This window comes from Neodiprion lecontei, chromosome 7, assembly GCF_021901455.1.
Source record: "Neodiprion lecontei isolate iyNeoLeco1 chromosome 7, iyNeoLeco1.1, whole genome shotgun sequence".
Classification (NCBI taxonomy): domain Eukaryota; kingdom Metazoa; phylum Arthropoda; class Insecta; order Hymenoptera; family Diprionidae; genus Neodiprion; species Neodiprion lecontei.
The window spans coordinates 420,728-443,602 of record NC_060266.1 but is presented as its reverse complement, the minus strand read 5'-3'; the positions used below and the strand labels follow the sequence as shown (position 1 = coordinate 443,602).

General features: G+C 45.0%; 2 protein-coding genes across 3 annotated transcripts; one reads left to right on the top strand and one right to left on the bottom strand.

Annotated features, from left to right (window-relative positions):
• Positions 1-383: 383 nt before the first annotated feature.
• Positions 384-2,576, top strand: LOC107216903 (putative FERM domain-containing protein FRMD8P1). Its single transcript, XM_015654235.2, has 6 exons — positions 384-684; positions 778-1,218; positions 1,319-1,773; positions 1,947-2,105; positions 2,225-2,396; positions 2,507-2,576. Exons 1-6 carry the CDS (start codon positions 591-593, stop codon positions 2,545-2,547), a joined length of 1,362 nt encoding a protein of 453 aa, XP_015509721.2. The 5' UTR covers positions 384-590; the 3' UTR covers positions 2,548-2,576.
• A 28-nt stretch (positions 2,577-2,604) lies between these two features.
• On the bottom strand, positions 2,605-18,992 carry LOC107216869 (dynein regulatory complex subunit 7-like). Of its 2 annotated transcripts, none has more exons than XM_046745168.1 (10): positions 18,975-18,992; positions 5,718-6,071; positions 5,207-5,627; positions 4,857-5,114; positions 4,629-4,797; positions 4,481-4,544; positions 4,185-4,397; positions 3,868-4,089; positions 3,295-3,531; positions 2,605-3,134 (listed from the first exon to the last, which is right to left on the bottom strand). In XM_046745168.1, exons 1-10 carry the CDS (start codon positions 18,984-18,986, stop codon positions 2,949-2,951), a joined length of 2,136 nt encoding a protein of 711 aa, XP_046601124.1. In that variant the 5' UTR covers positions 18,987-18,992; the 3' UTR covers positions 2,605-2,948. The 2 variants fall into 2 exon arrangements, with proteins under 2 accessions (XP_046601124.1, XP_046601125.1); XM_046745169.1 differs by lacking the exon at positions 18,975-18,992 and adding an exon at positions 15,811-15,961.
• Between the last annotated feature and the right edge of the window lie 3,883 nt (positions 18,993-22,875).

The window sequence follows — 22,875 nt, the reverse complement described above, 5'->3', positions numbered from 1 at the left end:
GGTTGTTTAATATTTGTATCATATCCACACAATATCTTAATCCCAGTCATAAAGAACTTTGAGAGAAGTAAAATCGTCAAATCACATCTGCTCTTGAGTCCACGAAATGATGCACCCTGTTAGAGGATGCAAATAATCAATAAAGTGGTGTGCCAACTCAAACAAAGTCCAGCTAACCAGTTCTTATCATACTATGAACTGTCTAAGATGATAGGATATTTATGCTTTGTATTCAACAGCATTTTGTTACCAATTATTCGTGTTATTAGTTTTCAGTATCAAATAATTTGTTGGTGTAAGCATAACCAGTTCTAGAAGTAAGATGTTGGCAACAAGGGGAGAGCACCCAACAACTTTTTTGTTGAATTTGCAATGGCAAGTGTTATGGCAGAAGTTTATTCATACAGAAATCGAGATATTTGGTCTTGAACTTGGTACAATTTTAACGTTTCGTTTTTAGTAATCTAAGAATGAATAGCACCATAGAGATGCACTCGACTGTGGGCTTCCAGTTTATCATCCACCAAACACTGTTTAAATGATAAACATTGAGTACAGATCAATCGGGTAGTATCAGACCACAGGAAACAATGGATCTACAGGATAAAGATTGCCAAACCGGACGAGGGCCACCTCATCACCAATTCCACAATGATTATCAGTCGGATCCCCATGCTTCACCTTGTTAGTATACTGTCATATTAGACATTGTCTGTAAAATTGTTTTCAGCAATTAATGCAGTGTTATGTATTTTATTTTCACCTTTGTCCTCACAGTGACCCGTACTCTTCGATCGCAGCAATTAATTGCAAATAAGCCTATGCTCCGCATTGCTGTTTACTTAATGTCAGGAGTGATTCTTACTATGGAAGTGGAACATACAGCTACCACCCAAGATATCATTGCTATAATTCAATCTGAGAAGGAATTGGGACTGGGAAGAATATCCTCACCTCTGGGACAACCGGTCTTTGCACTTTGGCTTTGCTCCCAACAATTGGAAGTACAACTCGGGCCAACGCATAAGCCCCTGGAGCTGGGAGCTAGATGGCCTCGCTTGCTAGCCAAGTACGGAAGCGATGAAATTAGAGATGAAGAGCAGCCAGTTCTGTACTATCGTAGAAATATTTTTCTCGCTCGAAGTGACGAGGAGCAAGTCAAGGAGGCAAAGACTTTGGAACTGCTTTACGCTGAAGCCAGACATAATGTCTTGGAAGGTAAACCCCTTCAATCCGAGAGTGAATAAAGTTTGATATATACGATATATGCATGAAACTAAATGGAGATCAAAATTCTATAAAAATACATCTACTGCAGGTAGATATCCGTGCGAGGGCCAGGCAAGATACGCGAGTCTTGGGGCGCTTCAAGCACGCATAGAACTCGGACCTTACAACTCACAGATTCACACTCTGGCATACTTTCGCCGCCATAAAGGCAGATTTTTACCACATCACTTCACGTCTCCAACTCTTTTATTAGGATTGGGTCTTGGCTTGGGTCTGGTAGGGGGGAAAGGGGCTCTGGAAGTACGTCTACTCGATCAGTATAAACGTATACCACCGCACACAGGAACCAACGCCCATCCGCGAAAGCTGATAAGGAAATACTTGGAGTTCTGTTGGGGACTTCCCTGCTATGGCGCGACCTTCTTTCACGGACAAATAGAGCGACCGGTTAGAGGCCTGGCATCGTGGATCACGCATCGGGATTTAAAAGTTCTTGTTGCTATTAATGCCCTCGGTGTCTACATAGTGGACGACGCACAGTGCGTATGTAAATAGAAGATACAATTTACTGTACATACGTGATAAAGTTTCGATCCTAATATGATTAAATAACATGTAGAAAAATAAAGAAACAATACGATACTTGGTCACCAATTGAGCATAAACAAGATAGAGCACAACAATAATCTAATTACGATAATTACTCAACGTTTCAGAGTCTATTGCTGGGACTGAAGTACTCTGAACTTAGTTGGGAGATGGCAAAACCTTCCGACGAGAGGAATCCCGACTGTCTGCCTTGTCTTTTTCTCCAATTTCCTGTGCGAGAGAATGGTGCACATGTATTTAAAATTCTACAAGTATTCTCAAGACAGGTACGAAACTATCTCGTTTAGGCTATTGCCACCTATTTCTATTTCTTGTACACTTCAATTTCTCATTACACGCAAACGATATTTTCAATGATCCGCTCTTGCTGACTTATTGTTTGCAGGCAGTTATGATGGATACCCTGATATCTGGGTTTGTAGAAGAAAGCAGAAAATGCAACACTCGCTGCGATATGGCAGGTGTTAGCCGATCCTCTGACATTACTATCACAACGAATGCCAATTGTTTTACCAACAAACTCAGCAAATTCACCCTGGCAACATTCGATGACCAAGGTAATATATCAATGCAAAGTAGCTCCAATGGTTGTAACTGCAGCAGTTATCAAGATGTATTTTCCAATACTTATCGCACATGTGAAAAGTTCAGCACTGAATATTTTTAGGGCGTTGCATCGGCCAAATGGGTTCCTGGTCTTTTCAATGAAGCTGTGTTGGATGCTGGAGATACCTCAAGTATGAAATGCAGCAACAGTTCACCTCGTCACGTGTGAGAATTTATTGATAGACTAAGTTTGGCAACTGACATTATGTTTGTAAGTAGACATTTTCCTTTGATATTATCATGACAAGCAGCAACAAGCATACATAAACTTCGGTATATACGCACAGTCACTGGATATTGTAAATTAGGAAAATAGTATGCTTGCAGAAAAATCAGGAGTGACGAAAAACTTCAATTTCAAAGGGAATTGCTTCCGAGAGTCTTACATCAGGCTGAAATGAGATGTGTACTATACCTGCACTGGACACCAGCGACGTTTGATGTAAATTTGTTTATAGCCAGCCAAAGGAGAGCCATCGTATGACAAGCAAATTACGTTTTATTTAGAAAGAGCGATAGATGGCAGATAAACGAGGATCCCTTTGTAGATTGACTAGTAGCGTTCGATATCGATCAGTAGCTAATTCTCGGTATCGGTTCAATTGCATTTCGATCGTGTGCAGATTGAAAATAGCATCGTTCATTTCACTCTGAAACGATTCTTCATCCTCTCGGGATAACTCTCGTTCCTGTTTGACATGGAAAGTAATCATTTCATACTATGTATAAGGCTCAGTAAAGAGTATATGATCATGGCACATGTCATCAACCGCTTCAATTACGTATGTGTCTCTACCACTCAAAATTATTTTTTCACATCACTTTTCTCAATATCATTTTATTGCATACCTGGGCATGACGAGCCTGCTTTTGCATTAATTCCTCTTTACTTTTCTCGAATGTTTCCAATATGCAATTGGCCCGATCAATCAGTTTTTGTTTAAAGTCCGTCAAGCATTGCTCTTGCACTTGAAGTGCTTCAGTCCTGCTCAGATATACAGGATTACCAAGGTTAGCCAGATATGGGCCCAAGTAGTCCATTTCTTTAACAACTTCGCGCTTACTTTGGGCTCTCAGTATTTCTTCCTGTAGAGAAATGTACAAAAGAAAATTAAGTTAATTTGTAAGTTTCACTAATTTGCATCTACTTATTGTAAGTCAACTGAAACCTCAGATTGTTATTTCTTCTGTGTTTGTTGATTGTTCTGTCACACATCTTAACGTTATTGAATGAAACACTTGCATTCGACTGCTTGCTCAGAGCACCCTTCAGGATTGAAATGTAAAAAAAAAGAAATAGTGCTTCGCCCTTTACGTTTAACACGACTTGAAATAAATTAGGTCTTGAGCAGATGAGGACTTTTTTAACTTATGGACTTATCTTTTTCTTCCTGATATAACGAAATTTACGTTTTTTCTTACCCTGGCAAACATTCCAGCCTTGGCCTCGTCATTTCTATTTCTATCAAACAATGATACTGACAAGCTGGGCAGGGAATACTCGAACGAACGTCCCTTTAAAAATGCTTTCACTTCATCCTCAGCAATTGCGATCAATGTCCTACATACCTCTTCTTCCTTCAGTTGCTTCTCCAGTTCATAATAGAGCATCAACGATTTTTCTGGAGGTGCCATTGGGTCCGGCTGCAACCAGAACATTGGCAAATATTAGTAGATTAAAACGAAGAGTAAGTACAACACTTTTTGTCAATAAGAGTAAAAGACTTCAAGTACTGAACGTTATATCCACTTGTCATATCAGGATTGAAAGTGAGCCGTTCCCCTCTGTCCGATGGAAGTGGCTTTACAAACGTCCGAGTAGCTCTGGTACCCTTGCCACTTTCGTAATGATATTTCAGCCTTATTTCGTTATCGCCTACTGCAAATTCGCGAATGCAAACGTCTTTGCTAGCGGGTATAGATTCGTTTCTCTGATATTTCTCAGTTATTTTCTGTAAAATCATATTGTTGTGTATTCAGTTATACTGCGCAAGTTGCACTGTATCACCCTCCCTTCTTTAATAATGTTCTCTACCCAAACAATCCGTGAATATTCTTCAATTAACGAAGTAGTCTTCTCCGAGGTGTACTGAACGTATCTGGAATTTCAGTTTTTCTAACTAGAAGAAGGACAAAACAGCGATTGTACAATCTAAAATTCTTAGATGTTGAGCAAAAATTACCGATAATAGAGGCGATCTTTGCGATTAACAAAATGTTGGACAAGATATGACGGGTGTATTTCAATGCGAGTTAGTCCATCCAAACGAACGATATCGTAAAAGTCCAACGAAGTTTCCGAATCCTCCACAGCATCGCTCAGGAAATATCGATGCTCTGTACAAATATTTACTTCCTATACCTATTAATATATATATTTTCTTGCCGATATATCAACACTATATATTCACCTTTGCACGCATCCGGACGTCCTCTCTTATAATAATCAATTACCGATTCGGTGTCTAAATTCTTCACCGTTTTCACTCGGTAATCAGTTCGATTAGCAAACGTTTCATAGATAGTCGTAGGGATCATATATTCATAATCCTCGAACAATGTAATCTTTTGAATCAAGCCGTCCCTCTGAACATAAGGAGCGTACAGTTCTACTTTGGCTTTCTTATAAAATATTGTTTTACTTCCACCTGGATAGCGTCTCTCAAAGGCTAAAGCAACATTAATATAAAAAAAAGCAGTTCATCCAATCATACCAGGTGTTTCTAGCACATGCAGATTATAGTGGTCAGGATGAACATACCGACGCTAGATAATGAAATTTTTTCCACCCAAGAGGCAGGCATGTCCAAGTGTTTGTCCATCTGAACATTGAGATCCCGTTCGGCGTCCTCTTCTTCTACTCCTCGTGTCGTCCAAGGCTCTCCGGGAAGTAGATGCTCCCACAACTTGGGTTTGGTTAGATCCCAGTCGATAGACGCACATCCATCAGTGCAGATTTGCATGTTTACCCAATAATTCTGATCGTTCCAAATGCTCTCCACGCCCAGGTACAGATTACTGGTTTTATTGTCGGCAGAATAATAATATTCCCCCAACGTAGACTCGATGAAAATGGGTTCCAGTATTTCATCCTTGCGTCCATTATTTTCTACAGGTAAAATGACCACCCACGAGTGTATTCTGTATCCCCAATATTTGTCCGGCGGTGGACACTCAAGTTCCTGTGAAATAACAATTATACGTTATAACATGCTTTACATATATAATTAATTTGTCATGAATGACTGATGTGCTCGTATGCTGTATCGTACTTGAATCATCTTATCACGTTCTTCTTCTTGACGTTTCAAGTCATCTTCCAGCTTCTTACGTTCTCTTGCCTCCATTTCCAATAAAAACTTACTCCTGATGTCGGGAGGTGGTTTCAAGCGATATCTTTGAGTTTCCTCAGATGCGCCTTCATGCTTTGGCTCTTCTGGTTTCTGTAGGTATGGGCATACCTTACGGGTGCAATTGTAACTAACCTGTTCCCTGCTCGCATAGCCACTTACAACATAGGCGTTGTAGCCTTGACCTAACAGAAGACTGGTCAGTACGGTAGAAAATTCGAAGCTGTTTCCCTTTTGTCTGTGAAGAACCCACGTCGGAGAACACAGGCGATCCGGCTGAAAATTTTAACGGTTGTCCATCGAATGTTTCGATACATATCGACATCATCTTTCAACAAGTTTTAATTTTTGATATCTGCATTTTCACTGATTATTCCATACATAAACGATCACACAGTGCAAAATGAATTCCGAACCCTATATTAAAACACTAGAACTATCGAGATAAAATGTAACATGAAGTAGGAATTTTAAAATGAAATTGTAAAACCAGTCATTTTGACTGGTCTGGTAGTTCCAGTGTTAACGTTAAAACATTCATTACGATAATCAACAATTTATCGTGCTCGTTAATTTACAATGTTGGCGAACAGTTATTTGGAATCGAAACTCGATACAAATTAGAGTAATTTGAATTTCCGGATATGTGTGAAGTGTGGTGAGATTGCTCATTTGTTTCCCAACTGAATTAGCAGGAAAAGAATACGAGATCTCCTGCTTGAGTCTCACGTATCACAACTATCGGTTGCACGTCGCGTCGGATGTAATTCTAACGTTCGGTTTGCCGTACAATACAGCTATATAGGCTGATTAAACAGGGAGGTACGAAATTTGACGATTTGCTTATTATATATAAGCTATACAGTTTGAAATTTCTAAGCTCCAGCCAGTCGCACTTATTATTGTGAGTCGGAGATTGATTGTGAATATCGCGGAGGCACGAACTATATTGCTAATAAAAAAGGATCGGATATCGTTAATGTCACATAGTTCGCAATTAATTTGCAAGTGGGGAATGTAGCTTTTGTCACATGATTAAGTGAAATCTCGGGAAGAAGGATAATGATCAATTTTTCGCATCGTCTCCTTCGAAACGATTTCGAATCGGCCCTTATAAAAGTGACGCGTTTGTAATTAATTGACGGGTGAAATTTTTCGAGTGGGCAGTGTCTTAAGATTATATGTTTGCAACTGTGAAAAGTGCGTGGTCGCCGATGTTGTGTGGGATTAATTGACTCAAGATATATCTTTCGTCAACAAAGGATTACTTTGACATGAGAACGGCGAAGAATGATAAACTCTGCATAAATTTTCTGCCAAATGTAAGTGATTTTATTACAGCAATCTGATAGAGTTGGCGATGGTTTACGTAATAAGGGTACGCAATACGATCGGAAGGTTGCAGTAGCAGATGAAATTCATCCATTGTATCTGTAGGCATAGGTATAGTTCTACAATTTGAAATACAAATCGAACCAGACTGTGGCGGTGTTCAAACCGTTCGAACGTGACGTCGCCCGTAACACGTCAATTATTCGCCTGCTTGTAACTACCTTCACAGTACGCCGGTGTGTGCTCTACATTATCGTCATAATAGTCTGGCATACCGACGTCGACGCTTTATCGTCTATTCCAAGTTTTTAGAGAAGATGATAGAACGATCCGAGTTACCTACTATCAACAGTATTTTCTAACCTCAGGCTGACTCGCTTTATCGATATGTAACTTAAAGGCATTCAATCGACGATGGAAGACATGGCGTCTGTAACATGGGTATTCTTTTCTAGTAAGCCAAGGGTCGCGGTGGGCAGGGATGTAACGATACCGTCCCAAATTTACCGTTGCTCTCACAGGATTACAATGTCAATTGAGTCTGTAACGGTAAGAAATTTTTCTACCTCGAAATCAGCCTCGCGATGCTCGCGGTCAGTTGGCTGCGCGAAGCTTCGAAAGACTCCGTTCAGATGGCTATCTATATCTGTATTGAGGAAATTCTTCGTGTTGCAACCAATTGAATTGTACTGAAATTGATACCGACACCAAAGATGAAATTAAATCAAGGAACCGCTGTGTCGCTTTTATAATTTTTTCCAGGAATAAGTAAGGAAAAATTGGGATTTGAATTTGGAAAACTCGATGTGCAATGGAGACCTTTTTCCGCAACGGCTATGATTTCGGGTGAGAATTTTCGCAGTATAATACGATTTACTTGTTTACACCTATCATGCGATCCAATGAACACGTATTTATCCACGATTTTTATAAAACGTTCTATAAACGGTAGGTCCCTGTAACGCGAACTTGTAAAAATCTTCTTCTAATGCCAACCGTAGAAAAATCAAGAAAAACGCGTGACTTATAAGGTGTTCGTTCAAAGGTGTTGCTTCGGCCTCCCTCGTTCCGGCCAAATCTTGCATACGGATCTTAAAAATCGATGCTAGCGATCGTTACTTATGCGGTCTTTTGTTTATTGTACCTCTGAAAAAGTAAAACATAAACATTTTTTGCGCATTTGTTGCAATAAACCACTATCTAACACGCACCTCGCGACTCTCAAATATGTACATATTGCAACAGCTCTCCGTACATAGTGTATACAACGCTGCGTATAGGGTACCGTACTGCAAAGCTGCAGGTATGAAACAAGCATCCCTTATTTTAGAAAGTACGGCCAAGCTTACGATTAGAGGAAGGTATACGTTTCTTGGCTAAGAAGGGTGTACCTGCCTATATGTATACGTAGGTACCGCTTCGTCACACCACTATAAACCTACCTAAGGCTGACGATGAGAATTAGTGGGTGGTTGAAACACCTCCTCCCTTACCCCCCTGCCGGGGCCCCTTTTCCGCGCCGCTGCCAAACCCAGCTCCCTCAGTTCTTCATACCAAACCGCCCGGACCTTCGCCACCCCCGCTTTCTCCTCACGCCAACTTCTCTCGGGGTGTGGGTGACCAGCGGCGTGGACGACGTGGACGAGATACCGCCGCGGTGCGGCAGCTGCACCCGGTGGTTCTCAACTTACTTTATCGTTACTACTTTTTTTCTTAATCTCAAGCGCGTAGTTGTATAATTATCGAATGAGCATCCGGTACGTAGAGGGGGGGATCGATTGAATATTGAAATCGAATACCCACGGACTATCTGTCTTAATTATGTCACTCTGGCTGCCGAACAAATTTTTTGCTAATACGAACAGTTTGGTTTCGTCACCTTACAACGTTAAATTCGAAGAGTATAATTAAATTATTGTCACTCTTGAGCCACTGGTGAGAGCCCGGACCACCGAACGCGCCTCGCGCATGGTGTAGCGAGTGTAAGTCCACCATCCGTGCGGAGAAGATATCTTCGAGACTGTAGGTTTGAGAATATGAACGAAACTATACTATTACGATTATGCGTGTCAATTATTTATCGATACGTATCAACTTTGAAACTATTTGCTGATTCACGATCGCGGCTCGATTGACGCGACATTTTTTGAATTATACGCGTTCGTTAGGTTAGGTCACGCAACATGATTGATAACTGGAACGTGCGTTCTGTTAACGACACCCCCCGCGTCCGTGAAGTACAGCCATACTTAGATACGAAGGAGTGCATGATCCACGGTGAAGTCTACATCAACAGAACAATCTCAATCTTTGAAAGTACTCGTCTAGTCTATAAGATGTCACCTGTATATATAATGTGCACAACGCAGCGTACGCACCGTTTTATATCTACGAGAGAGCAGGTTGAATAAGTCGCGTACGTACAGGTATATCATTGTACGGATGCATTCAGGTGTTTAGAAAACTTGACGAAATCAGCATTCCTGCGATATTCGCTTACCTTACACGTATAAGCATATACATAGGTATGTATATGCATGCCTTGATATAAGCATATGCGTATAGATTGCAACTAGTATCTTATGTACACACTTAACGGCTATGTACACACACACACGCAGGCAAACACATAGCCGTCGTACACGTAGCCGATGTACACAGGGCAAAGCTGAAGGCAGGGTTCGCCGAGGGGCAGAGAAGGGAATCCGCGTCCGCGCCGGGGGTGAGAGCCTCTCGCTGATTACGTCGCGGGGATATAGCCGTGTGCCGTATTCCGCAGCGGTGGTGTGTATAGACGTAGGTATATCGGTATGCGTACACGTATACGTGTAAGGGGTCGCGGGGGTACGCGAGGATGGCGAGTACCGCGTATCTGCAACGTCTCTCGCCCCAACCTCCTCCTCCTCCTCCTCCTCCTCGTCTCTCGTCCTCCCTGCGGCTCCGACGCCGCGTCGTGGCTAGAAGCGCTAGAAGCTAGGCTAAAACGCGGAGGGTCTAGGACGTCGGCCAGAGCAGCAAGGATATACGCCATACCCTGCACCACCGGCGGTGCCCCCCAGGGGGTTAGTCAGGGGTGGTATATTGACGGCCGGCGTCGCGAGGGCGCCTATATTTAGTGCCGGAGAAACGACGTGTTTCCAGAAACGTCCCTCGATCCCGGATGTTCTATATACCTATCGTACGTATATGGGTAACCCGAAACTCGGGAGAACGGACCGTAGAATCGTTTGAGTATCGTTATCTTGTACGATGGATACGATAATCCAGCCTCCTTGCCACGGTATCGAGGTTTTTACCGTCTACGCCCACAACACACCTATGACCTAGCCGTGCTGCTTGATTTTACGTTTGCAGGTGAAAATTATAATGCTCCTTCAGATCGGAACGTGAACGTCGGTATGAGAGATATTGGAGTAGTCATTTGCTAACCCCTGCAGGACCGGAAGCTGATATGTCGGCTCGGAAGTGGTGTAATCTTTTTCACCATCCAACCCATTGACATTGACAGCAAAGTTCTAGTACTTCGGAGTAAAACGTCGAAAGAAGAGTCACGGCCCAGCGAGCATTAATATTTAATAGGTCACCGCAATTACACTTTCGCTCAATTTTTCTCAGTACTGCACAAAACAAAAACAAAAAAAGAGCTTGTTTGCTACATCGCAACTTAAAGTTTGTCGCGATTTTCATAATTGTGACTCATTTATAGAAATTCTCTGAACATGGACGATGAAGGAGGAGTAAATAAAATTCCGAAACTTTGTTGATTTAAAGAATTTTCGTTTTCGTGGATTACAATAATGCGTGACGAAGCGGAGACGCTCATTGTCTTGGCATTCGCGTTAAGCTGGGATTAACGGTACAACAGATTACCGTAAACTTGTGTTATAAGTAATAAATCGCGTCGAACAAAAGGTGCCCATCGAAGGTAAGGGAAGTGATTTAGTTATTAGGCGTCGTAAAAACGGGCATGCTTCGGGGAAGGTTGGATAAGCTGCGACTGGCCGAGATCCAAGTGTCGTATAATCGCGGCTGCGAAACGACTCAACTGCATACTTTCAATCTATCGTAGGACATTCGTTGCAATTACTGCAAAGGATAATGCGCATACCTACTTGTACCCTCGTCAACCCTGCACGTAGGCGCGGATCTCGCTTTATGACGGTACACATATATATATGTATATGAACTTATTACACCTTACTCTACGCGTTGACTTGCCAAATGGTGTAAAATTCTCGGTAGGCAGGTGGAAGTACCGCATTATTTACCGTTTCAAGTAAATATCTATAGCATGGTATACGTCACATACTATACAAACTATATATATAATGTATACAATACGCATAATTTCGGGTTCGCCGGTGCAACCCTGTAGCCGGCTGCAGAGTTCGGGAAAATCCAGAGGGCGGAGGGGAAATTGCGACGTTGCCCAGGTATATGCATTAGCCCGGGCTCGTCGCCGTGTGTGTGTTTCACGCGCGCACACAGAGACGCACGCACACAAAAGAGGCATGTACACGTACAAGGTAACGCGTTTTCCTTTATCCGGTCGCGGAGGGTCGTGCGGGTCGAAAAGAGAACCGCGTAGTCAATTCCTAGAAGGCCCTTATCCTAACTCTCGGCTGCAGAGCCAGGGCCCCGAGCCAAAATTCGGGACTCGTAGGCGTGGTAGGATCCGGACCCGACCCGAACCGGGGCCCCTTCCATCGAGGCTCCGGAACAAGAGTCCTTAAAGCCGCGGGGAATTTTCGCCTACCAAGAAATTAAGGCCAGCAGTAAACCGATCGCGTCGTGCCGTACCGCGCTAACTTTCCTACCTCCGACATTGCCATGTCATATTTCAAGTGCTCGAGAGATCACGGGGGAAAAAAGAAAAGAAAAAGTGAAAGTAAAAACCCTTGGTACTGCGGTATATTGACGTACGCAGGTCTCTTTAAGAAGCCTTGTACTGCATTATTGTTCGTTGTATATGCACAGAAGAATTAAGCTTCTCGAACACATAAGCGAAAGTATGTGCGATGCAGAGGGGAGGTAGGGTTGGAACGCGTAGTACCGTAACCTAGTACTTCATGCACTTGGAAGTTAGAAGTTGGCACTTTGCGAAGTTGCAGCCTCTGACGGAGGTAATGCAACGTAATGGGAGCGTCGGAGTCGTATGAATGAGCGTCGCGCAACAAGTTGCCACTAAAAACTCTCGAGTCCGCTTCAGTCGTGTTCTGTTCGTTACACGTCTATATGTGCCGGGTTTCCTTCCCTGTACCAGCCGTTATACACCCTCTGGCTTTTAAAGTCTCCTTTTTAAAGCTGATCTTTCATAACATTCGGTGCGGTTGACGCTACCCCCTGCGCCACGGTCTCATTCCTCCTTCTATACATACGTTATACATAGGCACACATTATACTCATATATCTAGGTGTAATACATATAAGGCTGCATAAGCGCAACATCTCTATGCATACTAAATCTGTCCTTAAGAAGGTTGAAATCGAATTTCGATCGTCTCATCCTCCTAATTGTTTCGAAATAATTGAAAAACAATTATGATTTTTTTTTCCGTCCATATTTACCCGCCCCTAGAAAGTCTTACTTTTTCCTGCAAGAGACGCATTGATTTTTCGAGGGTCTTAATCAAAATTACGTACCAATTCCAAAAAAAAACCGTAAAATTTTTTCTGAAAACAGCAAAATGAAGGTGAATTTGTTCCGTTTAAAACGATACGTTGGAAATTTGGCTATCCCTATTTTTCACTCCGCTACCTAGTTTTTCGTGTGGCAAGAAATTCCGACCAGTGAATTTAAACTTTTGAGCGGCCAAGAAACTCAAAGTGGGCTTGATTTTAAATAAAAAGGAAATTGTTCGCTGAAAATTATAAATAGACATTCAAAATTTCAATCACCTCATCTTCCTTCTTAGTATTTGGGAAACCGCTGGGAAAAGATTTTGGAAATGTCGAAAAACGTCATTTAAATTTAATTATTTGCATTGTTTTGAAATTTTTTATTTTTTTCGTAAGACGAATTTGGATGATGGAACTTTTTTTTAGAACAAGCGAAATCTGAATGTTAAGATAGTTTTACATACAGTACAAAAAATAATTTATATTAAAAATTACATTTTACTGCAAAACTATTTTACCCTCTACACAAAGTGAACATCTGCGTGCGAAATATTACAAGTTGAAAAAATCCATTTGTACCTCTTTAACGATAGTAACTATTTTCGAATCAGGGAATTTTTTTCTATGTTCCTCAATCGCTTGCAAAATATACTGCTTTTGTGTTTCATCATGTGTCAGGATATTATTATAATTTGTTAACAGACCAACAGCTCTCTCTGTCGCATCGTTCGCAACTTTTAATTTTCTGACAATTTCCAGACCTTCTTGGAAACTCTTATTTTTGAGTCAAAGAGATGGGTAAATTGTTATAAACGATTCATCGATTCCAAATCGGAAAAAAACATTACGAGTCTGCGATGTTACAATACGATCCATCTCTTTATCACGGAAATTACCAACGTCTTTGGTCTTCATTCGAATGTCTATTTATTACTTTCAGGGCGGAATTTTCTTTCTGTTTAAAGCCAATCCCATTGAGTTCCTTGACCGCTCTAAAGTTTGAGTTCACTAGTTGGAATTTCACGCCGCGCTAAAAGCTAGATAGCGGAGTCAAAAGTAGAGATAGCCAAGTTTGCAAAGCGGCATTTCAAAGGGGACACATTCACCTTTATTTTGCTGTTTTAGACAAATTTTCACGCTTCTTTTTGGACTTGGTACGCAATTTTCATTAAAACCCTGGAAAAATGAATGCTTTTTTTATGGGAAAAAGTAAGACTTTCAAGGGATGGATAAATATGGATGGGGAAAAAAATTTACAAATGTTTTTTAATTATTTAGAATCAATGGGGTAAGACCATCGAAATTCGATTACACACTTATTAAGGACAGATTTAATGTATACATACGACGACTGCCATTACCTATTTCTATACTCTGAATCTGTTTCTTATATACATCGAATGCGGTTCGTCATTGTGAACGAGCGCTCAATTAATTTTGATCATATATCGAGAAATGATTATCGGTTTCAATTCAAATTGCCTTGATCGGTCAAAGGTTACAATTTGAAGGAACCCTGTTATAACGCATTTCAAATTTTCAAATGAAACGGTCAGAATTTTCAGGGGGGTGAATACGCTACGCACGCATATACACATATACTACATATTTGTATACGTATTGTCCTAGGTTGACCTCTTGAACCGACTTGTCATCACTCTGTTCTCAGCGCATAACGTCGATCGTTTCTGAGTCATTTCTACAATAGTGTTGAACAATTGGGACGGAGGAGGAGGGATTTATTATACTTCAAATAGTGACTCGGAGCTCTTATCTCTTGTGTTTCCCATCTCTCTTTTGGCTTAACAAGCTCGACCGTCCGGAAATTCGAAATAAAATTTGCGTGACCTTTGGAGTCGAAGAGTTTCTGTAGAATTTCATACACCTCGAGCGGGGGCAGAGCGCACGGCCGGATGTTGGCCGTGTTATTCAGTAAGCGGTAAAAGGCCAGACCTGGGTCTCGAATTACGCTGCTTCGACATATCCGGCATATAGGGAAGAAATTCAACGGTCGCGCGGTAATCGACGACGATTCCGGTCTTATCGGGTCGCATCGCATTTATTCATTAAATTATACATATTTCACGGATGTTAAGTATGCGAATCGCGGCAAAGGAACAGAAAACTCTGTGAAACGGCACCAGAGTCATGTGCCGAGAGCGGGAAAGTGATGGGGAACGGTAGAGGAGAGAGCGAGAGAGAGATAGAGGATAAAGGTACACAGGAATATAGGAATGTAGGAATATAGGACACGAACGGTCGAAGGTGAACCGGTGAATAGATACGGGCATGTGTAGCAATTCGAAATCGACTCGTGAGGCATTCGGTATAAAAGAGAAAAGAGCATCTTCGCATCAGGTCGACGTTATACCGGAACTAACGAACAGTGGTAATTGGTCCGGTAAGAAGAGGCTCGGCAACTAGATCGAGCCTTCATCTCGTTTGTTAAATAAGATCCGAGCGACAATTCCGAGGCCCTCTAGAAAGGGGGCGTCGACGCAGTAATGCCCCGATCGACACGGCCCACGGGGTGGTTTCAGGCTGACGGTAAATTCTTTTCCAGCACCCCGTATACGTGCAGGGATATACATCCGTGTGCGCGAGCTCGGCGTGTACCGCGTAAAATACAACGAAGGCAGAGGTTCGCGATGGGCCTGCTGGATACATAAGGGAGCTCTTTATGTGGCACATAGGCGCTGCTGCCTGGCGTTCACTCGGCGTGTGACGCTCAAATTACCTTCGCTACCCCTCTGCCCCTTCGCCAACCCCCCTTAGTTCACCCTGCGTCGGCTCTTCGCCGTCCCGCGTTTCACCCTTTTCCGACGACCGATGTTATACGCGAACGAAGGACGGAAGGAAGGAAGGAAGGAACGAAGGAACGAACGAACGAACGAACGAACGAACGAACGAACGAACGAACAGACCGACGGACCGACGAAGGAACGGGACGACCGAACGGAAGGACGAACGGAACGACCGCGCACCCCCTCACCCTTCAGCCCTCTTCGCTGCCCCGTGAACCAACTATCTATGTACGTGTACACGAATACCGATGTATACCTACCTGCGGATGCCTGTGTGTATGTGAGCGACCGCGCGGGCGCGAGTTGCGAAGAGAGAGAGAAAGTGCAAGTGTGAGAGAGCGAGAGAGAGACGACGGATCTCTCTGCCTCTGCAACGCGGGCAGCGGCAGACAGGCACCGCGGGTCACCGCCTTTCCGTCCCCCGGCCGCCCCCTCGCGCCGCCCTTGTTATTAGTCGACGGTACACACACACGCACACACACACACACACCCATGTATAGATGTGCCCACCCTAAATTCACTCGGTCGCGTTGGAACGCGCACAAATTTTGCCCCGAGGTGAGAGAAGCAGCGTCTCCTCTCGCTAGCTCTACACTCGCGCGATATTCTCTTCAACTATATTCCCTATTTGCGCCTCGAGTGTATATATAGGTAGGTATAATGTACCATACATACGTTGCCTTGGATCAAACTCGGTGTTTTTTCATGCCTTGTATGTACGCGGCGTAGGGCAGAGTGGGTCTAAACGAACCTCTCTCTCTCTCTCTCTCTCTCTCTCTCTCTCTCTCTCTCTCTCTCTCTCTCTCTCTCTCTCTCTCTCTCTCTCTCTCTCTCTCTCTCTCTCTCTCTCTCTCTCTCTCTCTCTCTCTCTCTCTCTTGGATAAAAAGTGAGGGGTTAGCTAAAGGGGAACCATTTACGGAAGAAGGTGAAATTGATAATTGATAGCGTAAACACAGTACACCGATTAGATGGTAATCTAACTCTGAACGTTTAAATCGACGCAAACGATTGGAAAACTACTGTACTTTGCCGTGATTTTGTTAAGGTGGCTGCTTAGATCCGCTCTTTCTCATCACACGTCGACGCGCATACGCGGTACCGATAAATACAACGTATGACCCGCATATAATGTTAATACATATATTATGTAGGTATGGACGTACACGTAAATGTACGTAGACACGTAGGTACAGACTTATAACGCGTATTTACGATCCCTGCAATTCATATACGACTATAGATAGATAAAGTGTGTATATGTACAATGAGGGGGAGCATGGGCGTCGAGACCGCGTGCCGTTGCGTTGATTACTTGATGGCGAGGTCGCGGGTCTTCTCGCGAGACGGACGGGAAGGTCGGCCCCCTCTACCCTCCGTCCTCACCTCGACGCAGTTTTTGCCCGATCGCCGTCCACCTCGCAATTTGGTCGCGCGACTCCGTCGTGCGCGCAAGTCGGATTTAAACCGCCTCACCGCGGCCTCGCGCGAATCTGATCAGACAAATAAGTCTATGCCATAGGTACGTAAGGTGCGTACGTACAACGCAAGTATGCGTGTGCGCGCGTGTGCGTATAGACGCAGGAGCAGCCGCCAATAAACGCCTCGGCGGCAACCTCGAATCGCTCGCGATATACTATATTCCCTCCGCGGCCGGGAAGACCCTAAGTATGTATGGGCATCCACGGTTGCGTACATGCACGCGTACGTTCGTACGATATTCCCAGGTTGACGGGGGTACCGTACGAAGAAACGAACACGCGGAGAGAACGCGAGCGATCGCGCGCGGTTTAGTTCTCTACGTTGTTCGGCTGGCTCGCGGTGAGTCACGCATCGCGAGCTTCCTGTTGCCAGCCTGCCTGCTTGCCTGCCTGCCATGCCTGCCTGCCCGCCCGCCCGCCTGCCTGCCAGCCTGCCAGCCTGTCCGCGACCACCCTTCGTCCTCCCGTCGCCTCCTGGGCCTGTCCTTTTGTCTGACGATCCGTCGGTCCGTCCGATAATCCGCCCGCCGGCTCGTCGTGCCCGCAAGACCGTCGGCTCGTCCGTCACCCGCAGGGTTAAGGGTCTCCTTTTATCTCTGCAAAAGTAAACACGAACCTTCCAAGAGCCGCAAATTCCTACGCATTGCTCCATGGGCGTACCGATACGCGCTTGCACGCACGGCATGCCTAGGAACTACCGTAGCGTACTACGTTGTGTATCACGCCGCCGTGTAACCCATTTCTCGTTTGTCACACAACTATATGCATACTTAGAGATGTCGTATTATCGAGAAGATCCGTGTGTGACTATGGATTGCGAAGAATGTCTTATCGTCCCCTCGTGCTGAGCACACATGCGTCACAATTATACAAATTTCCATCAGGTTATGCGTATCTCATAATCATCGATTGATTCGGGAATTAACCATCTTTACGTTCGACTACGCATACAGGACAGTCAATCGGCTGATGATGACGCAGGAGGTACGCCGATGCTCAAACCCATGCGGAAAATATTGAATTTCCGTTACAAAATTCAAATTCACGTTTCGCGCCAAGACTCACTGCCACTGTACATCTCTCTCTCTCTCTCTCTCTCTCTCTCTCTCTCTCTCTCTCTCTCTCACTCGCTGTCTCTTTCTCTCATTCTCGTCTACACGTTGGGGTTGGTCCGGAGCGCCGACGCACCGATTGTACACAACTGCAGCGCGCGTGTAAGGAAGTACACCGCGAGTTTACGTAGCCGAAAATAATACACCACTGCTAAGCAGGGCATCATGTGACGTATGCAATTACGATGTACCTATGTACGTACGCACGCATGCGACACGGCCGGACGCGATACAACTTGCGCGTTCCCCTCTCTACCGACTGATTGGAATCGGAGCCTAAGCACCGTACCACACATTATCAATAGATTTCATTTAATAATAGCTTTTCGGCCGTGAATATGGAGCGGATGATTTGTAGAGCAACAAATTTTTCTCTTGCATAGATTTTCATCGGTCAAGAGCGTGTCCCGGTACGGACCAAAGCTCGGCAAACATTCGCCGGGTCGCATAATTAGCGATCGAATGTATCTTGCAGCGTACAATAATGATTATTGCCTGAAATGGCCTGTTGGCCTTAACGATATGTAAGTAAACTCTTGTTTATTACTCCTTTATTGAACACATTTCGACAAAATAATTCGTTCCGGGAAGGACCCCATTCGGGCCGGAAGGTGAACATTAAAATTTTGTTTCAAAAAATTTGACCTGCATTTCCAAGATAACAACCAAGCTAATGATTATTCCTTTACATTGTTCTGAATCTACTTCGAATGTCTGATGATAGATCGTATCCATCCGTCCGCGCTGCTTTAGCAATGCTTTATACTCCGGTAAGGATCGAAGGTGTGGTGAACATGGAAAATGAGCGGGAGGATAGAGATGGAGACATTCACCGACTTCAGCATTGCGTACCGAAGCTACATGCTTGGCCCGCCGCACACCCAACTAAGCTTAAAATAGAATTGACCGTTGAATATTGCGGCCTGTACCCGACTACCTACTACCTACTACCTAATATACCTTATCCGTACATCCTATACCTTAGCGACTTAGAAGCAGTAGGAATACGCGGAACCGTTTACTGCAGCCCCGAAGGACCGCGCGGGTGGGTTTTGACCATGAAAATTTCGTGCGAATGGTATATGTATACATAGAAAGAGAAAGAGAGAGAGAGAGAGAGAGAGAGAGAGAGAGAGAGAGAGAGAGAGAGAGAAAGAGAGAGGTTGGGGGTGAAGGAAAGAGGAGGTATATGCGGCTATATGCTACGTGGGTAAGACCGTCGGGTCTCTGCGGCTTTTAGAGCCTGCAGGATACATCGCGGCGACGACGGTGCATCATGCGGGTCTCGCGAGTGAACCAAGTGTCGCAGCTGTTGCCTCTGCTTCCCGATCTCACAAAGGCTCTCGCATCTTTGCGCGAGCATATGTACAACGTGCGCGTTGTACGTTAACGCGTACGTACGTACAGCCACGGTGTTTGATTACGACCGTTTTACAGGGCTCTGCTACCATTTATTTGACCCGCGAAGCACGCGACACGGGTGGCCTTGAAGCGGTCAGAATTCAATACCGTAGGTGTACGTTCTTCGCCGAGCCTAGGTCTCCGGCTCATATACACGTATGTATATACTATATATCGGTTATATATGCAGATATACATGATATAACGTATATGGTATATAATACGTTAAGTAGTACATAATTCGTATGCAGTGGTGGAATGTCGCGTCATCGTCGCCGGATCGCCGGTAAATGTCTCGACGACGTCGCCGACGCTCGCTGCCGTAGCTGCAGCGCGGGCAGAGCCACCGAAGCACGTAATGCCGGGCACACCGAAAGGCGCGCGGAATCGCGAACCCTCGCATCCTGTCTGTCATCCAGGACGGCTGGCTGGGCTGTAGCCCCCCCCCCCTATCTTCCCCCTTACTACCGTGGTTCTCGTCCCCGTATGCACATGGTTTGTACGAAGGTATAGTTATGCAGCAGCGTATGTATGTGCGTAGGACGAGTGCGCACACACCGCACATGTTATATATTTATAAACGTGTGGGTAGATCGGCGAGATATCGAAAGCCTGCAGTCTTTGACAATCCATTAACGCAAATATTCGAATCCGCAACTACGTATCGTCATTACGTCCGTTCCGTACAATAGCGTAGCACTAGTGTAAAGAATAACATGAGAAATTGACGGATCCTCGCCACTTTACGAACACAATCGCGCAGATGCTCGTATTTAATGCCCGCACCCACACGTACCATGTTACATACTGTTGAAATGAAACGCATTTTCATGCGAGAAATTCGACAGCGATAGAATCGCGACGTGTATGCAAATTTTATTCGCAGATCTAAATACACGTAGGATCCATTAATTTAAAATCAACCGGATATCGGTGTAACTGTCCAAAGGTGTGATATGCAAACACTGTCCGGAGCGAAGTGATGGGTTATATCGATGCCAAAATTTTGTCAGTCACAATCAGTCGACGGCGAAATCAAGTTATATAGTCGATAATACGATCAGGCATACGCTTCGTTGAAGAGAAGCAATTTTCTACAATGTATCCTACAGGAACGCGTATACGCGTATAGTGTACAATGTAGACTAGAGGAGCTATACTTACTTACCTTCGTCGCGTTTATGGTTCTGAATTGGGAAAGTTGAAAAAATAGCCGTATCGTCATAGTACGTTAGTATTTTTTTTTTCCTTCGCCTAATCGAGCGAACCTATTATCGGAAACCGTTCGCTTGCCCGCGTATGCCGTTTAATTATCCCAAAAATTTCTCGAACACGAGGTGGTCAGGAAAGCGACGCTACGGCGCCGTACGCTTACAGGGCCTTGGGAGCCAAATTTTCCACGAAAGCAGAAACTGCGTTGCACGCTCCAAGGGTTGGCAATGGCGATGGCGATGGCGTCGGCAGGGGTGGTGGTGGCGGCGGTAGAGGTTCGTATCCGCGCGACAAAGGAGGACGAGACCGACCGTGAGACGCGGTACGAGGGGCCGGAGGGTGGCAGGGTGGTAAGGGTGGAAGTCTAGGGGGTTAGAGGAGGAGGGTCGGAGGGATGAAGGCCCAAGGGTGAGTTGGGTCGCGAGGGACGCCGCGCGACCAGCTAAATAACGGTCCGCTCCCCGCCGCGCCATCCTCTGGTCCGAAGGCTTCGCCGTGTTTTTCCCGCTTATAAAGCTACGCTCCCGGTTTTCCTTATTTTTCAGCCACCGGCCTACGTGGGTACATACCTGTACGTACGTGCGCGCAGGTGTTATACCAGTGTATATCCACCCACGCACGTGCACGATATCCGCGACGATGCTCGGAAGTAATACGTAAACCTTCTTCCTTTTCTGGGAAAATCCACACTACCTGATCTAACGATCTCTTCCGAGCAGCGCTGAGCGTTGAAAAATTTCAAACGTACATTGTACAGACTACGCACGAAGAACATTCTACGACTCCGCCATAATTTACACAAATCGAACGACATTGTAGCTTTCGGTTACGAGTGCGTATACGCATGGACCTACGGTGCGAAACAATCACATGTTCAACCCTTCGCGATCCAACGTGATATCGCATCGCACGGTGAAATCATCGTTTGAACGCACATATTCATTGCGGGTACACGGTTGATGCTGCTACCGTTCCTCCCGGAGCAGGTAATTTGTTCAGGTCGGTATACGCATTGCTATACTCTCTAACTACGAATATATATGTGCATATAGGTATGCACGCTAGTTGCGTAGAATTCGCTGGTAATGTAAACTAAGTTGGTGCAACGTACAGTGCACGAGATCACCACCCAAGTTTTGACAAGTACCCAAGTTTGGCGGCGCTGATTGGTGTATAAATACACAGGTCTGGTACGGGCTACCATGTAAAGGCTAATCGTAAGTGTCTTGACTATTAGAGGTGTCACGTATCTGACCTATTATCCAATTCCTAGATTCGTAACACACGGCTACGTGTATAAGATACAGGTACGCGTTATTTCGGCAACGATTTCTCGACGACTGTTGCTTGTCGCATCGTTCGTACGGCAACATGTGTGACGCACGCGTGTTTTTACGCGTATAATAATGACAATTCCTTTACTTGTCGTAAATTCGGGTACGCACAGACGTAGACGCGAGGTGTGGGTGGTTTACGCAGGTACGCGTGTATATTTACGTGCAGCGTTGCACCGTTGAAGGTAAAGCGCACGTGGATGGCGTGGACGTGTAGATGATCACGCGAAGTAAAACCCGTATCCGTGTACAGGACGTGTAGCTGAAAATGTATAAATATACATGCAAACGTGGATGTAGATTCGCGTGGCGAATCCTCAGCAGCTCCGAAGCAGCGTCCCCGTGGTGATCGTCGTCGCGTAGTCGCCGCGTAGAAGCCGTGAGGGTTTTCTCGCGAGGCTGGAACCCGCCGCGCCGCGGTCGGTCGCCGCTTCTGCCTTTATGTATTTACACCGGGGTGGGTTCTGGTCGGTACCTAGTACATTACATAGAGGCAACGGGGTGGCCAGGGCGGCAACGGCAGAGGGATGAGGAGGGAAGGAACGCAGCGAAGGGAGAAGATCGGGCCGGGGAAGGGACGAAGCGAATGGCAGGGCGGCGAGCCTCCGAGGGTTATACCGAGCGGACGGTGAGGGGGGGGGGGGACGTTAGGAGACAGCTGCAGGCCATGCGAGGGCCGATATACCGTCGCCGCCGCTCCCGCCGTCCCTGGCGAGTGAAACAGCCCGTTTACCACGCTCTCTCTCTCCCTCCCTCTCTCTCGCTCCCACTCGCTACCTTAGCGTCG

Excerpts from the sequence above, each read along its gene's own strand:
- LOC107216903 (XM_015654235.2), top strand. The coding sequence starts at position 591 with ATGGATCTACAGGATAAAGATTGCCAAACCGGACGAGGGCCACCTCAT. Across the intron at positions 2,106-2,224 it reads TACAAGTATTCTCAAGACAG|GCAGTTATGATGGATACCCT; the intron begins GTACGAAACTAT and ends TATTGTTTGCAG. Across the intron at positions 2,397-2,506 it reads GGCAACATTCGATGACCAAG|GGCGTTGCATCGGCCAAATG; the intron begins GTAATATATCAA and ends GAATATTTTTAG.
- LOC107216869 (XM_046745168.1), bottom strand. Across the intron at positions 5,628-5,717 it reads AACGTGATAAGATGATTCAA|GAACTTGAGTGTCCACCGCC; the intron begins GTACGATACAGC and ends GTTATTTCACAG. Across the intron at positions 5,115-5,206 it reads AATTTCATTATCTAGCGTCG|CCTTTGAGAGACGCTATCCA; the intron begins GTATGTTCATCC and ends ATGTTGCTTTAG.